This window comes from Gymnoscopelus microlampas (genome assembly GCF_963454915.1).
Source record: "Gymnoscopelus microlampas genome assembly, chromosome: 21".
Classification (NCBI taxonomy): domain Eukaryota; kingdom Metazoa; phylum Chordata; class Actinopteri; order Myctophiformes; family Myctophidae; genus Gymnoscopelus; species Gymnoscopelus microlampas.
In genome coordinates this window covers 7,009,767-7,028,458 of record NC_139958.1, presented here as the reverse complement: position 1 = coordinate 7,028,458, position 18,692 = coordinate 7,009,767, and the positions used below count along the sequence as shown (strand labels likewise).

General features: G+C 41.2%; 1 protein-coding gene across 1 annotated transcript in view; it reads right to left on the bottom strand.

The window, feature by feature from the left end:
• ntrk2b (neurotrophic tyrosine kinase, receptor, type 2b) overlaps nucleotides 1-18,692 on the bottom strand; it is a gene marked incomplete at both ends in the record, with an annotated part of 36,548 nt that overhangs the window by 4,393 nt on the left and 13,463 nt on the right. Inside the window, 11 exon segments of the mRNA XM_084047069.1 lie at nucleotides 1,264-1,422; nucleotides 3,923-4,163; nucleotides 5,709-5,881; nucleotides 7,071-7,201; nucleotides 9,923-10,111; nucleotides 11,474-11,573; nucleotides 12,252-12,286; nucleotides 14,035-14,170; nucleotides 14,172-14,237; nucleotides 14,395-14,457; nucleotides 14,459-14,513. Of these exon segments, the coding sequence (XP_083903195.1) occupies nucleotides 1,264-1,422; nucleotides 3,923-4,163; nucleotides 5,709-5,881; nucleotides 7,071-7,201; nucleotides 9,923-10,111; nucleotides 11,474-11,573; nucleotides 12,252-12,286; nucleotides 14,035-14,170; nucleotides 14,172-14,237; nucleotides 14,395-14,457; nucleotides 14,459-14,513 (1,348 nt within the window).

The following is an 18,692-nucleotide window of genomic DNA, read 5'->3' as shown; positions in this document are numbered from 1 at the left end:
TGCATGAGCTGTGTTCAGTGTGTCGTCTGCCAAGATGAATAAACAACAAATGTTGCCGGAGAGCTTCTTCTTCTTCTTCAGACGGGGTGAGGTAAGATGAAAGAGCCAGCGACAACGTGGATAATGCAGAGACAGCAGGCGGCAAAGACCAAATCCATGTCAGTGGAGTTGGAGCGTTTAACTTCCCAAACCACCCAAACCCACGAAGTACGAAGGAATGGATCCGCGACGCAATTTGTACATGTACTAGCGTGACGCGTCGTTCACTTTGCAGTGCCACCTTACAGGCACCTCACAGTGTGAGAGAGAGCACGTTACAGAAAGAGGTGACGTGCATCACCTCTCCAATGACCAAAACCCACTATGGAAGCCGTCGAACTGGTGCGATCTGACGGCATCCTAGAATTTATAGGTAGGATGTGATGTCATGTGATGTCATGCTGTCGTGAGAGTACGTCACACTGGCGTTGTCATCGTGATGTCAGATTACGTCACACCGTCACACTGGCGTCGCATACGGACAACCGACATGGCGCAGGATTCAAATTGTATATATAGATAGATGTCAAAGGTGAGCTGTCCATGTTCGTGGAGAAAGAGGATCAACTCCTTGACTCCTTGTTGCAAATGATGATGGCCTTAAAAGTACTGTATGTCTGAGATAACTTCATCTCTGCCAACCTTCTAGGTTCAAGTCAAGGTTGAATTTCCTGATGGTCTCAAAAGTTGTGAAACTGTTTACAACATCCTAACTCTGCGAAGTTGGGTTTTTAGTAATGACGGCAAAAAAAAAGGACAACAACAAGTTTTTATAATGGTTCTTGAAATAGATAATCTTGCACAAGAACCTCATATGAAAATGTATATAGCTAAGCTTGTAATGGTAAAAGCTCAGTGTCGGTTGAGATAGGTGGGGTCGCGCGTGCATTTTCATAGCATATTTATTCTAATGATAAATCAATTGATTGTGTTCTGGCTTGGATGATAATAATTCATAATTTATTCATAACACACTTTACATTTCAAACAAATCTAAGAGTGCTAATGTAGTATACAGTACTTTAAGTTCCTATTTATAGGTATCATAATAAAAATTATGTTTTAATATTAATGTCATATTATCAATATATCAGAGTGTTAATCAATTATTTGGGTGCCCACGACACACCAGTGGGCCCCGGGCCTACAGGTTGGGTATCACTGGTATAGAGTGATTAATAGTGTGATTAAATCTCTTTGTGTGACAAAAACCGTTAGCCTCACCTCGTTGTTGGAGAGCTGGTACCAGGGCTGCTTTCCGTAGGTGAAGATCTCCCACAGCACCACGCCCAGGCTCCAGACGTCGCTCTCCGTGGTGAAGCGCCGGTACATGATGCTCTCTGGGGGCATCCAGCGGATCGGCAGCATCGTGTGACCGCCCACCTTCAAGACACAACACACACACACACACACACACACACACACACACACACACACACACACACACACACACACACACACACACACACACACACACACAGAGAGAGCAGTGTGCGTCAGTATAGAAAACAAAAAACGAGCACTAGCTCTCTCAGTCTGTATATAATGCAGTTTGCCGGGTGCACGCAATCATGAAGATTCACTGCTTGATGCCCGAAAACACGTCCGTGTTTTGCTGCGTATGTCCGTACGCAAATGAATTAACCCATTGAGACCTGAAGCCGATTCTACATGTCTCCTAAATCTCAACAGTATTCTGAAAAACCTATGTTTCTATATCAGTGGTGCTCAATCTTTTTCATGTCAAGGACCCCCAAAATTATATGTATTTGGCCGTGGACCCCCATCAAAATATTTTGTTCCAGGGAACCCCCCAGGAGCAAAGATTTGAGTTAAAAATGTTCGCTTAAAAATATATATATTCAAAGATTTGCACACATTTTCACGATTTTTCAAAAATAGCAGATCTACAAGCTCGTAGCGCGGCACTCGGTGCCGCGCTATGAGCTTGTAGATCTGCTATTTTTGAATAGCCCAAAGTGTAAAATAATGCTTTTTAGCTCAAATCTAAAAATGACACAGTTCCAGGTCTTAATGGGTTAAAAGTACCAGAAGGACTTCGGGGTGCTAGCTATTGCTTTCTTACAGTGTGCGTCAGTAAACTGAACCCACAAGGCCTGCTGCTGCTGCTGCTGCTGCTGCTGCTGCTGCTGCTGCTGCTGGAGCAGTGGCCTGTCATAGTTGTTGGTTTCTAGGATATCGTTGCAGTCGGTGTGGAAACCTCTCATGTCCAAGTTATGTTGCTATAATATCAGTGGTTCTCAAACTTTTTTTCATGTCAAGGACCCCCAAAATGATATGTATTTGGCCGTGGACCCCCATCTCAAAATATTTAGTTCCAGGGACCCCCAGAAGCAAAGATTTGAGTTAAAAAAAATGTTAGCTTTAAGAAATATATATATTCAATGATTTGCATTTTTTATTTTTTTTATTTTTTAATAGCCAAACAAATCTTAAAATGATACACAGATGCGTTCCTGGTCTTAATGGGTTAAATATTCATAAAACCCACAGACACGCTTCACCACTTTCAACCTGGCGTCTCTATTTTGGGTCATTATAGGCCAAAACTTTGTAACATGTTGTGAGATGGTAGATCAGCTATATATCTCTCCACTACTTCTGCGCAACACTGTCAGTCACACAGTACGACAAAGTATAAAATAGGGGATTTATTTATGTATAATAATTATTATAAAACAAAACGAAACTATGTAGATGCAGGCTTTCTTCCTGACAGTGACGATATTATATTACTGAAGCACCCCCCATTTATAGGCTCAAGTTTTCTTATGACTTTTTCTCCATTAAAACAGAATCAGCAGCACATATATGCCTTGAATGTATGGCATTATTCACATAATGTGTGGCATTAACTCAATACTCAGGTAAAAAAAGAAAAACTGTTGGCCCATATTACTGTAGAAATATTAATTGAATGCAGATTGTGAAATTTGCATTTAAATAGCAGCAAAAAACAACAACTTCTACTTAAAATTATTGCGGTACAGAGCTATGTATTGAAATGTACAGTATGTTATGCTTGTAACTTGTAGATTCCCAGTCACACAGAAGGTGCACATGCTGTTATATGGGGGAGAGGCCTGTTGAAGCCAGCTGTGTAGTTGGGTGATTGTCAGAATTACATCTCCACTGACGATGTGATTGAGGGGTGCCTGTTAATCCTATAGCTGATAGCTGATTGATTAGAACACGGGGAGCATCTTGGGTGAATTGCTGTGGTTGGTTGATTAGAAATGGTAGGGTGGAGTGTGCAGAGTACATAAGGGGAACTGGAGTGTGGCCTGCCACATGGGGAGAGGTTGAAACTTTGCCTCTGCACTAATTCAAGTTTTTTGCTGATTCCATTTGTCGCTTTTTACTGACTTTGTGCCCGTTCACACTCCCACTTTGTGACAAATGGGGGCAGTGGTGGGATTCGTTGAAAAATACAGGTTTCTGCCCAACAGCAGTGATGTGTAAACCAGGTATTCATTTTGTTGATTAAAACTATGACGAAAAATATTCGTCGACTTTTTTCACTGTCGAAAACGAAAGCTATGACGACTAAAACTAAGACTAAATATATTGACAATTTCGTCAACAAATAAAAACTAGACTAAAATGATAGTGAGGGACTATAGTGGACAAGAGACCCAGTAGAACTAAAAGACATGTCATGTTATGTTTGGTTGCGCTTGGGTGTTGCGCTCTGAAAATAGCAGATCTACAAGCTCACAACGCGTCGCAGCGCGACGCGTTGTGAGCTTGTAGATCGGCTATTTTCAGCATGCAACCAAGTGTAAAATCAGCCACTACGATGCCATCAAGGCACCGCCAACATACATTTCAGTTGGCAAAATCAACTGTAAGAGCATCTTACTCTGTAGTAGTCAGTGCTGTACACGTCTCTGGACATGCCAAAGTCTCCTATCTTCACCAGCAGGTTCTCCCCCACCAGACAGTTCCTGGTTGCCAGGTCTCGGTGGACAAAGTGCTGCGAGGCCAGGTAGACCATGCCGGCGGCGATCTGCTGGGCGATGTGTAACATCTGAGACTGGGTCAGCTCCACCTGGATGCAGTGCTGGCCGTCCGCCATCAGGACCGCGTCAGGACCGTGCGACCTGGACAGTGGAGGACAGTCACAACAAGGGGTTTTATCCATCTAATAAAGGTACATTATTAACAAGGTAAGTGGTGGATTTTTTTTCTTACTAAGCAAAAGTATCAATACTGCAATGTATATACGTCCGTGTTTTGCTGCGTATGTCCGTGCGCAAATGAATTAACAACCCATTAAGACCTGGAACGCATCTGTGTCACTTTAGATTTCTTTGGGCTATTCAAAAATAGCAGATATACAAGCTAAAAATACTCTGTTACAAGTAAAAGTCTGGAATTCAAAATGAACTTGAGTAATAGTACAAAAGTATTGTTATCAAAATGTACTTAACCCATTAAGACCTGAGGCGATTCTTAAAAATGTTTTCTAAATCCTAACAGTTTTTTGAAAAAATATAACAAATTTTTTACAATTTTTCAAAAATAGCAGATCTACAAGCTCATAGCGCGGCACTCGGTGCCGCGCTATGAGCTTGTATATCTGCTATTTTTGAATAGCCAAAGAAACCTAAAGTGACACAGATGCGTTCCGGGTCTAAATGGGTTAACCCATTTAGACCTGAAGCCGTTTCTAGAAACACCTTCTAAATCCTGACCTAGGTTTTCTGAAAAACTTCAAATATTTATTCAAAAACTACAAAAAAAATGTATGTTGCTATATACTGTACATAGCAACAGCAACCCCAAAAGGGGTTCTCGTCTTGAAAGGTGTAGTTACAAATAGGGGTGCCCCGCCCTAAGAAGAAAGTACTCATTATATGCAGAATGTCTCATTTCACAAAGTTTTCAAATGTAATTAAATGTATAAAAATATTTTGAAAATAGCAGATCTACAAGATCACAATGCGTCGCATCGCTACGCATTGCAAACGTATACTTTTAAAATGTTTCTAAAATAACCAAACACCTCCCCCTTCAGGGGTGTAAAAAAATCAACCATCACAGAACATGTCATGAATTCTGGAACGTTTCAGGTTATCATTATGGAAGATTCTAGGTGTGTCCCTTCGTTAGTCGAAGTCGAGTCGACAGAATCAAATGTCAATGGAATCCTATACTAGGGCTTTAACCAACTAGTCGACTAGTCGACTAGTATAACCACTAGTCGACCTTGTTGGTACTAGTCGAATAGTTGAAAAAAAAAATGTAAAAAAAACTTTTTTATTTTATTTTTTAATGCCATAGTAATGGCCCATCTTACTATTATTATTATCCTCCTGACTTTATTTTTTATCAAAAGGGGGTCAAACGTATGCCCAATAAAAGGCTATTATTGGGCAATGGGGATCCTTGGAGACACTGCTGTGGTGCTGTGCTGCTGTGCCAGAAGCGCTTCCCTTAAAACGCCATAAAAATAAGGGCAGGAGGATAATAATAATAGCAATATAGTAGTAGGATGGCATTAAAACAATGCCACCAAAAAAAAAAAAAAAAAAATGTTTTTTTTTTTTTTTTATGCTAATTTCGACTAGTCGACTAGTCGACTACCACTGGGTCAAATTAGTCGACCTGTAAAAATCTCTAGTCGTGAAAGCCCTATCCTATACCTGAGGAACTTGTTGAGGTCTCCGTGCTTCATGTATTCAAACACCATGATGAGCGGGTCGCTCTCCACACACACTCCATAGAAGGTGACGATGTGTTCATGCTGCAGGTTGGTGAGAAGCTCCGCCTCTCTGTAGAAGTCTGCTCGACCCGTCTCACTCGCCTCCTTCAGAGTCTGAGCACACACACACACATACTGTACATGTCAACTTAAAGGTGGTGTAAATGTTTTTAAAGTGTTCAGTAGCTCTAATCATACTTATAGAGTGTTTGTTCAGTAACAGGGGTCTCCCCGTCTCTCCAGCTCTTTAGTAAACACAAAATACATTTTAAGGTGGGTCGCCAATTTCATCCAATCAGGGAATGGAACCCATTTATTTATCAGCTTCAATTTGATAGTGTTCCAGTTCCAATGCTGTCTGCTCATTTCTTTGTTTCATCACTTCCAATTTCACACGTTTTGGCCTGTATCCTGTATGGCTTCTCCCGCCTGATTGGATGAAAGTGGTATCCTAGCCTGAAAAATGTACTGAGAGCTGGAGAGCTGTTACTGAACAAACTCTCTGACTCTATGGCAATGATTACTATCAGAATATAGAGCTTTAACTAACACTAATATTTTGGTTTTAACCAAGAAATATCACTTTCAACGTCTTTAACCACAAACCATAGTGTCCCTATTCTGGGACTAACGTTCGACGAAAATAGCAGATCTACAGCGTAACGCGATATCTTTGGAGGGGGGCCTATATCCCTGGGGGACTCCAGTCCACTAAGTAGAGGATTTAAGTGGTTAATTGATTGACTGACAACAAGTATATTGATTATTATATTGATTAGCTTCCTGCAGATCGAAGCGTCATTTGAGAATAAAAAAGAGGATGGCAAACAGGGACCACCTCCTCCCCAATACAAAAAGAGCAAAAACATTTTTGCTTTGATGTTTTGAAAATGTTTGCCTATACAAGCTCAAACCAGGAATGACAATGATTAATAAATGTATGGTTGCAGACGGAAAACCCCCCCCCAAAACAAAACACGTGTCTATAACGTTTGTGTCACATACAGTATACAGTGAGTAGATGGATGGATTGAGATGCACTCAGCACCATTCTAAGATCAGATTCATCTGTAAAAAAGAGAACTGAATGCAAGAACTGAATTTGGGCTTAAATGTGAACTCTAGGTGGCAATTGCCATCCTCTGGGACTCCAAATGTCACTTTACTTTACTTTATTTATTTGAGCGGGAAAGAAAATATTCTCGAACACAAAAATGCATACAGTGGAGTTGTAGTGTAAATTACTCCCTATATAACAATAAAACAATACATTACAGAAAGCTTCCTGAGGTGTACAGTATACCTTCACAGCCACCAGGATCTTCTCCTGGTCGGGGGTCAGGTTGTAGCATTCAGCCAGGAAGACCTTCCCAAAGGCTCCTTCTCCAAGCTCCCTCTTCAGGACGATGTTGTGTCTCTTGATGTGCTGGACAACTGTGATACAAGGTGAGACAGACAACAAATACACTTAGATTAGATTAGAGGTCCAGGGACCCCCAGGGGTCCTTGAGGGGGTTCCATGGGGTCCCCAGATAATTAATGGATATTTCGAACGTTTCGAACGTTCAAAATATATTTTTTTTCGAAATATTAATTCGAACGAAAATATTTTGAACATCGAACCAAATAGACCCTTACGGGTCCATTTGGTTCCATTTGTACACTCTCAAAGTTATGGTGGTCCGATGGTGGTCCGTAGTCTAATGCAGGGGTTCTCAAAGTGGGGTCTGGGGACCCCGAGGGCCCTTAGATGCATCAGCTATTTTCAAAAAAATCTTGACATTCTTTGAAAATGTTTGAATATTAATAATCCAATATGAATAATCATTTAGGGGTCCTTGGCATGAAAAGGTTTGAGAACCAGTGGTCTATATCAGGGGTGATGCAGCTTTGATGATGGAGAGGCCCACTATATTTCCACACTCACTCCAGAGGGGCCACATTGCATATACTGTCAGGCCATTCTATGTCACATAAAAGTAGCAAAAATAGCAGATCTACAGGCTCAAAACGCGTCGCGTTTTGAGCTTGTAGATCTGCTATTTTTGCTATTTTTGAATTAGAATCCAGATTTTTTTTTTACTGTTTTTGAATTGGAATCCTGAAAAGTAACTTTTTTTTAAATTTCAAATGCATTTAGTTATACTTATGTTAACTTTTTGAACTTAAATACATTGGACATAAAAGAGAGAATAGAATTGTAATACTAGTCATAAAGCTACTAATATAAACTGAAGTAATTAAAGCGGGTCATGTTTGCATGTTTGGAATTGTAACAGCTGAAATCAATAATAATATCAGTAATCCGATATTAACCTGCGGGCCGTATTAACCCATTAAGACCTGAGGACGCTTCTAAACATTTTCTAAATCAGTTTTTCGGAAAAAAATATAAAAGAATATTTTTCACGATTTTTCAAAAATAGCAGATCTACAAGCTCATAGCGCGGCACTCGGTGCCGCGCTATGAGCTTGTATATCTGCTATTTTTGAATAGCCAAAGAAATCTAAAGTGACACAGATGCGTTCCAGGTGTTAATGGGTAATGGCCCCCCATCACTGTGGTCTTTATGGTATGTTTGGTTGGCCTTCTCTTACAGAGAGGCTGCAAAAAAAAATCACTGGTATTTGTTTATTTTAAAAAAAACCTCATTAGGAAACTTCCTCCTTTATCTGTCTGGGATGTTGTCTTGGAACAAATTGTGAGCTATACGAGATCAAATGGCTTTTATTTAAGGTCCCCCGGGGGTTTACACTGAGAAAGCCAAGATCTCCTTTTCCTTTTAATGCCTGAAATGCCCTTCAGTGCATTTTAAAACTTGTCACGGTGCCATCTTTCTGCACAGTGCAGATATATGATCACACACATTACTGTGTATCTGTATGTGTCTGTTTTTAGTCTACTTTTACTTTTCAACATTTTGAAGGCACTGAGTGTAACCTCAGTGCCTCTCTAGCATAAATAAATAAAGGTTTGAAATTAAATATACACATGTGTGTGCCATGTACACAGTGGTGGAAAAAGTACTCAAATGTTGTGCTTAAAAGTAAAGTAATAGTATCAATACTGTCCGGAATTCAAACTTTACTCAAGTAGAAGTACAAAGTATTGGTATCAAAATACTTAAAGAACCAAAAGTAAAAGTACTCAAACATTTGAAAATAGCAGATCCACAAGCTTGTAGATCTGCTATTTTCAAATAGCCTTGGTATGAAATAGGTCTGAAGTGGTTAATGTATGTTTTATAATGTAATCATTTATATCTGCAAAGTAACTAGTAACTAAAGTTTTCAAATAATTGTAGTGGAGTAAAAGTGCAATATTTGCCTCTGAGATGTAGTGGAGTAGAAGTAAAAGTATTGAAAATCGGAAATCCTCCAGTAAAGAAAAAATACCTCATTGTACTTAAATAGGCCTACAATACTTGAGTAAATGTACTTAGTTACTTTACGCCACTGGCCTGTACATACATGTCTCTTGATATCACATGTGCGATGAATATCCAGTGTCACTCTTCAATAACGTGTACTGTACACTTGTAGGTTACATTAGCCTGTACACATTGTTATTGTGCAGAAGTCAACCCAAAGTCGTAGCCATATTACAATGCAGCAGGATAATGTTATCCCATTAAGACCTGGAACGCATCTGTGTCACTTTTTGATTTGAGCTAAAAAAAAGCATTATTTTACACTTTAGCTATTCAAAAATAGCAGATATACAAGCTCATAGCGCGGCACCGAGTGCCGTGCTACGAGCTTGTAGATCTGCTATTTTAGAAAAATCGTGAAAATGTGTGCAAATATTGGAATATATATTCTTTTAAAGCGAACATTTTTAACTTAAATCTTTGCTTCTGGGGGTCTCTGGAACAAAATATTTTGAAATGGGGGTCGGCGGGCCAAATACATATAATTTTCGGGGTCCTTGACATGAAACAGTTTGAGCACCACTGATATAGAAACATACGTTTTTTTTCCAGAAAACTGTTTGATGATTTTGAAGGCATTTGTAGAATCGGGCTTCAGGTCTTAATGGGTTATGAACACTGCGTCCGTACGGCTCGTCTCCGCTGACCCCCCCCTCGCTATGGATTTATCAGAAAAGGATCTTGGTTACCAGACGTTTTTTTGCCGAGCGTGGCAGTAACTCACATGTGTCGGATTTCAGCATGCTGCCAGGGTGGCGGAAGTACTGCGGGTTCTCGATGACGGGGATCTTTGTCATCCCGATGATCACGGCGTCCGGTCCCATCTCCGAGGAGGACGGGGTGTTGTTGCCGTTGGAGACGTGATGGAGAGGGCTGGCGGAGTCGTCGTCGTTGCTGATGACAGAGGAGGAGCCTGGAGGGAGGAGGCGCGCACACACAGAAAAATAAAGGTAAACGACTGGAACCGAAACCGGTTCTTCAGAGCGATGCAGTTAGAAGAACCATTTTTTGGTTTCAGACAAATTCATTCAGGCCCAAGGTTCTTTAATGGTCGACCATTAGTCCCCCACTAGTCGAAACCAGTCGATCTACAAGCTCACAGCCAAATGTACCATAAAAAATGTCTTTCAGTCACCACTTTTTAACCCATTTAGACCTGGACAATAGCAGATATAGAAGCTCATAGCACGGCACCGAGTGCCGCGCTATGAGCTTGTAGATCTGCTATTTTTGAAAAATCGTAAGAAATATATTTTTTATACGTTTTCAAAAATCTGTTGAATCTGTGATTTAGAAAGCATTTTAAGAATCGGACTCAGGCCTTAATGGGTTAAAGAACTTTGACACAAAAAAAAATGGTTCTCTAGAAACATGATATGTTTCTAGAGAACCTCACATTATGAATAACATGAAGAATCATTCACTAAATAAACTGGTTCTTTAGTAGGTAAAGCTATATGGTTCTTCACAGAACCATATAGCTTTTTAAATAACTATTGAAGAACCATTATGTGTCTGTGTGTAGTTGAGGAGAAGAAACATGAGGAGGAGGAGCGGTATTGATCATAATCATCACTGCAGGCACGTGCACAGATAGAATCTAGGTGGCGCTAGAGCACCTGCCCTTTGCCCTCTGGACCAGAAGTGCCCTTTTTTTTTGTTTTTTTGTTTACACATCTGCATCAGACAGCATATGGCTATTGAAACAAATACATATGCAATTACGACGTACAAGATGTGCCTGTAATAAATATCACACTACTAGGGCAGCCGGCGGTTCCACGCGCCGCACAAGGTGCCCCTTTTTTCAAAAATTTCAAAATGTCTGTGCACGCCACTGCGTCACTGTCTAAAACTGACTTTTCAGGAAATGTAAAAAAAAATACTCTAAAAGATCCATAGTTAATATTTATTCACAGCTCTTTCCATAGGCGGCGGGTAATGAAGGCTAGGGTAGGCTAAGCCTTCCCAAATGTTATGCTGGAAAATTCTGGGAATTAATTATAAATCAGTAAAATCAGGCAAAAATATGAATTAAAAAACCTAACCCTAATCTAACCCTAAGCCTAACCCTATAACCGAAATAAAGTAACCAAAAACCCAACAGAAATCCAACCAGAAACCGCAATTTTTTTCGCACACGGCACAGATTTCGGCGCGCGGCCGATCCCCAGACTTCCCAATTGTCAAGCTCACCCGCCGCCTATGGCTCTTTCACCTCTATTATATTGATTATTTGACTATTTATAATATACCACTGTATAAGAAGATTTACCTTTAAGGCCAAACTTGGAGTTTTTTCCATATTTGAGAATGATCACCATCAGAACACATCCTGTCAGGGCCACGCCGGCAATGCCCACCACCACATAAACCTACACACAAGGAACACGTTATTCCAACCAGTTCCTTTCCCCTCCATCAGGCGCCCTGGCTGACCAGGGTGGGTGAGGGTACCTAAACCCTGTGTATGCAATGTATGCATTTCTGTCAATAACCAGGGGCGTCACGGCCATTCACTGTGCGTACGACGCGACACCCTCACTCTCACGGATCCGTGATTTCATACCCCCCACTTTTTCAAAAAAAAAATATATATATATAATAATAATAATATATATATATTTTTTTGTGATAATAAATCGGTAAAATCAGGCAAAAATAAGAATTAAATAACCTAACCCTAACCCTAACACCGAAATAAAGTAACCAAAACACCGGAAAAAAACTAACAAAATCCGCCCAAAAAACGCACATTTTTGAAAATGCAAAATTTGTTTACATTTGACAGTTACAAATGTTCACTTGAAAAAAAAAGATATTGAAAGATTTTCACAAATGTTCATGATTTTTCAAAAAAAGCAGATATACAAGCTCATAGCGCGGCACTCTGTGCCGCGCTATGAGCTTGTATATCTGCTATTTTTGAATAGCCAAAGTATAAAATAAGGGGTATAGTCCACCGAAAGTCCACCCCCCCCCCACCTTCTGAGAGCCCGTGACGTCCCTGTCAATAACAATGTCAATAAATCAATAAAAGCAGGATCACTTACCGCAATACTGTCATCCAGTGGGGGGAGGGGCGAGTCTGAGGAAACATACCAAACACAGCACATGTAATGGCAAGGGACAAATATGAATTCCTTTTATATCGCACAGAAACGAATACAAAGCTTTGTGCTGACTTTAAATACTGATTATAAGTAAGAATATAATCTTTATCCAGGACATGAGAGTTGAAGAAACGGGGGTCTCTCCCCCCTCTCTCCATCTCTTGAGTAAACGCAAAATACATGTTCAGGTGGGTCACCAATTTCTCCAATCAGGAAAGAGAACCCATTTATCGGCTTCAATTTTATGTTGTTCGCCTTCCAATTTTGTCTGCTCATTTCTTCGTTTCATCACTTCCAATTTCACAAATGCAGTAAAGTACAGTTCAATACAAGGTCTGCTAAGAGGATTTTAAACCCCAAGAAAGCCTATGGCTTGTTTCCATTGGGGTCCTTTGTACTCAATTCATCGAAACATTTAATGACAGACAAATATATAAACGTACCCGTAGTGTCTGCTTGGCAGCATGACATAGACACAAAACAACACAGGACAAAGAAAGATTAACGGTTATCACTTTTTCAACGTTTTTTTTATGCCACTTTCATTTAGACAGTAACTGTCTATGACCACTGGTTCTCACCGTGAAGTAAGGGGGCCACTAGAGAGTGTACAAGTGGAACCAAATGGACCCGAAAGGGTCCATTTGGTTCCACTTGTACACACTCTAGTTTGTACACTAATTTGTACACTCTCAGTGTTAAATTAACACTGGGGATTTTACGGTGTAGATTGGGGTACCCAGAGATAAACATGGTATCAAACGGGGGTCCCCTGGACGGATGAGAATCACTGGCCTATATGTATATGTTTTAGTTCTATTTAATATCTTAACATAATTCAATACGGTGTTAGAAAATACACGACAACAAGACAAAATACCTGGATGAAACATGTCAGTGTTTTAACTTACAATAGTAACTGGGTTCTTCTGGAATAAAGAAAGAAAGACAAAAAAATACGGTTTAGTCGTAAAAATGCCAAGCAACATGAATTGTCCCACGAACCAGTGTTGATTTCATTGACTAAAGCTATGACGAAAAATGTTTGTCGACTGCCTTTTTTCACTGGCAAAAACTAAGCTATGATGACTAAAACGAAGACTAAAGATTGACAATTTCGTCAACAATAAAAACTAGACAAGTCGTTTTATGTTTGGTTGTGCTCGGGTGTTGTGCTCTGAAAATAGCAGATCTACAAGCTTGTAGCTTGAGCTTGTAGATTTGCTATTTTCAGCGTGCAACCGAGTGTAAAATCAGCCATTACGACGCCATCAAGGCACCGCCACAACACATTTTAGTCGACTAAATCAACTGTAGATTTAGTCGACTATAATCTTATGATATTTAGTCGACTAAAACTAGACAAAACTAAAACATTTCAGGTGACTAAAATACGACTAAAACGCGATCAAAATGTGCTTGATCAAAATCAACACTGCCACAAATGACCAATACGTTTATCCCATTAAGACTCTGTGTCTGTGTCACTTTAGATTTCTTTGGCTATTCAAAAATAGCAGATATACAAGCTCATAGCGCGGCACCGAGTGCCGCGCTATGAGCTTGTAGATCTGCTATTTTTGAAAAATCTTGAAAACACTTTTTTTTATTTTTTTTTTAGGATTTTAGAAAACATTTTTTAAGAATCGTCTCAGGTCTTAATGGGTTATGGGAAGGAAAGACTGACAGACAGACAGACAGACAGACAGACAGACAGACAGACAGACAGACAGGAGAAACAGACCTGTGCTTCCGATGTCAGGAACGTTAATGAAGTGAGCAGAGACCTTCTTCTTGTCCTGGCCATACTCGTTCTTGGCGACCAGCGTGTATTCTCCGTTGTGGATGTGTGTGGGGTTTGGCCAGCTGCAGACAGCCATGGTATTCGCTCTCCGTGGACTCGTGGATCCGGGTGTGGATGTAGTCCTGCATGTGAGGAAGGCATTGTGGTACAATCAGTGGTGGAAAAAGTACTCAAATATGTTACTTAAGAGAGAAAGTATCAGGGGGGGGTCGCGGCTAAAAGGTTAGAGAACCACTGAGTTAGAGTTAACGGACATTACAGAACATTCCGGCGGCCCACCTGCTCGTGGAGCGGCCGGTCGTCGTGGAACCACTGCAGCTCGGGCTTGGGGTTCCCGATGACGGGTGAAGGGGATACACCAGTGGTGCTGCCTCTCTGGCTGCAGCAGCTGCTGGATGCTGGGGCGACTGATGCGCACGCACGCACACACGCACACGCACGCACACGCACGCACACGCACACGCACGCACGCGCACACACACACACACACATGCACACACACGCACGCGCGCACATACACACACACACGTCACACACACACACACACACACACACACACACACACACACACACACACACACACACACACCACACACAGCAGGAGAGGAGAGGAGAGGAAGAGTGATAATAACGGGATACCGGGAAACAGACACCAGGAAGAGAGACGGGGGGAGGGGGGGGGGGGGGGGGGGAGAGAGAGAGAGAGAGAGAGAGAGAGAGAGAGAGAGAGAGAGAGAGAGAGAGAGAGAGAGAGAGAGAGAGAGAGAGAGAGAGAGAGAGAGAGAGAGAGAGAGAGAGAGAGAGGAGAGAGAGAGAGAGAGAGAGAGAGAGAGAGAGAGAGAGAGAGAGAGAGAGAGAGAGAGAGAGAGAGAGAGAGAGAGAGAGAGAGAGAGAGAGAGAGAGATATATATATGGCCAGATTGGCAGAGTAGATGCGTTTAGGCTGTGTGTCCACCAAAGCATTTTTTTTGACCAACTGAAAACTAGTGATGGGTCGTTCATGATCGATTCGTTCAAAAGAACTAGTTCATTGCCGTGAACGAGCTCGTTCACTTCCTGAACCATCGTTCATGCCCCCCATCCCCCATCCCCTCCCTGCCTCCCCCCCTAACACAGGACGGGAGGGCGGGCGGGCGGGCTGTACGTGCAACGTAATAATAACGCTCCCGCGATAGTGTTTTTCACTAGAAAATATAGCGCTACTGAACGAGAACGCGAACGAATCATTCAAACGAATCTTTGCCGTGAACGTGAATGAAATGGTTCGTTCACTGAAATGATCACAAGGTGATTTTTATCTCTGACACCCCAGTCTACAATCCTCAGCAGTTATGTAACTCTGAGAGTGTACAAATGGAACCAATTTGTACACTCTCAGAGTTACAGACCTATGAGGTTCCAACTGGACCCCTGGTGGTCCCGGTAACCGCCTTCCATTCCGACATCCCACTACTCCGACTACGTGGCTTCCGCGTGCGGTTAGGGAATGGTTTGGGTTGGACTTCAGTGCTATAGCCTTTTTAGAAAGGGCCTCCTTTCAGAAAAAGGCAGAGCAAGGATTTTTTTTTCTCTCGCCATTGTGTTTTTGAAAGAAAGTCTTTTTGGGATCCTGTTACTCTTTAATTTTAAGGTCTTTATAATTTCACCATTCTGTTTAACTAAGTCTAACTAAGTCTCTAAATTTTAAATCTTTGCCATAAGTTCTTTTTGGCTGTTTCGCCTTTCCTAAGCTCTTTAAGGGGGGGAAGGATTCCCAATTAGGGTTAACCATTTTACCTTTCTTTAAGGTTTAGGTTTTTAGGCATGTTTACAAACTATAAAATACAATTGCCAGTTAACTTTGTGAGAAATGTTCACTGGAGACTGTGCATGGCAGGCACGTCCAACCATCCAAAGCCGACATGTAACCTGTGGTCCCGACTAAAACGCTCATCCAAACCAAAGTTGAACATTTTCTATCTCACCATCATAAAAAGCGACAAACGTGCGCGGCTCAGCGCAGAACAGATACTCAGCGCCGCTGCCGTTTCTATCAAAGAGTATAAATACTCACACGTTGAAAACCATTCAAAACAGACGAAAAAAATCCCACCCAGTGTGAAGAGAGTGGTGCTTGTGATGAGTTAATTAGTGTAAACTGGTTGCATCTCTGTGTTGCAATCAGCTGCAGCTGTTGAGGCCATGCTCAAACATACGGACGGACGGACGGACGGACGGACGGACGGACACACACGGTCAAGTGTAGGAGTGGCTGGCACCACTCAAAAAAACCCCAAAAACTGCTGCTTTGGTGTACACACACAGACCCTTAGTATAAGGAGGAGGAGGAGGAAAGGAGGACCATGATAGGAGGAGAAGAAGTGATCACGGACGGTCTGAGCGTTGTTGTTGACATGATGGGGGAAACGGGGCAGAGGAGCACGAGGAGGAGAGATGATGGCCACACTAAACGAGCGGAAGGAGAGAAGAGCCTAGCGAGGCGCCAGGAGGAGCTTCACGAGAGGAAGAGATACGATGACAGGACACGGTGTTCAGTGATTCAATAAGATTTGCCGAGCAACAGGAACAAATGTAACACATGTGTTGCCTAGACTGAGCAAAGCATGGGTTGATTTCATCGACTAAAGCTATGTCAAAAAAAGATCGTCGACTACCTTTTTTCACTGACGAAAACTACATAAAAAACTACATAAAAACTACATACAAACTAAGCTATGATGACTAAAACTAAGACTAAATATATTGACAATTTTGTCAACAAATACAAACTAGACTAAAATGTTAGTGAGGGATCTAGTGGAGACGAGATCCAGTAGAACTAAAAGACAAGTCACTTTATGTTTGCTTGCGCTCGGGTGTTGCGCTCTAAAAATAGCAGATCTACAAGCTCACAGCGACGCGTTGTGGGCTTGTGGATCTGCTATTTTCAGCATGCAACCAAGTGTAAAATCAGCCATTATGACGCCATCAAGGCAGCGCGGCAAAATACATTTTAGTCGACTAAATCAACTGTAGATTTAGTCGACTAAAATCTTATGATATTTAGTCGACTAAAACTAGACAAGTTTTAGTCAAAAACAAAAACACTGGAGCAAAGCGAGGAGCATCTATAAAGAGCCACGTTCCCAATTTTGGGCATGTCGCTATTATACGTGAAAGAATTTCCCCCAAAATGTCACACAAATCCAAATGTTTTCGAAAAAACAGCCTAACCACAAGCTCACAACACGTTGTGTTGTTTAGCCTATGAACCCATTAAGACCTGGGACGCATCTGTGTCACTTTTTGATTTGAGCTAAAAAGCATTATTTTACACTTTGGCTATTCAAAAATAGCAGATATATAAGCTCGTAGCGCGGCACCGAGTGCCGCGCTACGAGCTTGTTAGATCTGCTATTTTTTGAGAAATCGTGAAAAGTGTGCAAATCTTTGAATATATATTGTTTAAAACATTTTTAACTCAAATCTTTGCTTCTGGGGGTCCCCGGAAAACAAAACATTTTGAGATGGGGATTGCGGCAAAATACATATCATTTTGGGGGTCCTTGACATGAAAAAGTTAGAGCACCACTGATATAGAAACACACGTTTTTCAGAATACCGTTGGGATTTAGAAGACATTTGTAGAATCGGCTTCAGGTCTTAATGGGTTAAGACCTGTGTCATTTAAGAATTCAGTTATTCATTATTTTATACTTTGGCTATTCAAAAATAGAGATATACAAGCTCACTAGATCTGCTATTTTTGAAAAATCATGAACATGTTTGCAAATCTTTGAATATACATTTTTAAAGCGAACATTTGTGATTCAAATCTTTGCTCCTGGGGGTCCCTGGAACTAAAATATTTTGAGATGGGGGGTCCGCGGCTAAATACAGATCATTTTGGGGGTCCTTGACATGGAAAAAGTTTGAGAACCACTGGTTTAGCTTGTGGATCTATACTGTTTCTGAATTACCTATAAGTATAAATCGGGGCTTATGTGGATTGAGAACAATGTCAGCCCAGAACACAATTAGGCCAGAGGTAATATTCAACATGATGTTTCTGTTATATAACAACTCAATAACAACAAAAAGCACGTGTCCTTACAGAGGATATCGAGTGTCAGCGTGGCCTCACTCTGCCCCACCACGTTCTCAGCCGTGCAGTAGATGACTCGGCCGTTATCGTCCGGAGACAGGCCTGTCAGGATGAGGGTGCTCTTCTGGTCCAGGGGGTCCATCTGAGAAACATTAGATTTCCCATTATCATATGTATCATAGACAGTGGTGGAAAGTAACTAAGTAGATTTACTCAAGTACTGTACTTAACCCATTGAGACCTGAAGCCGATTCTACATGTCTCCTAAATCTCAACAGTTTTCTGAAAAACTTATGTTTCTATATCAGTGGTGCTCAATCTTTTTCATGTCAAGGACCCCCAAAATGATATGTATTTGGCCGCGGACCCCCATCAAAATATTTTGTTCCAGGGACCCCCCCAGAAGCAAAGATTTGAGTTAAAAATGTTCACTTTAAAAATATATATATTCAAAGATTTGCACACATTTTCACGATTTTAAAAAAAATAGCAG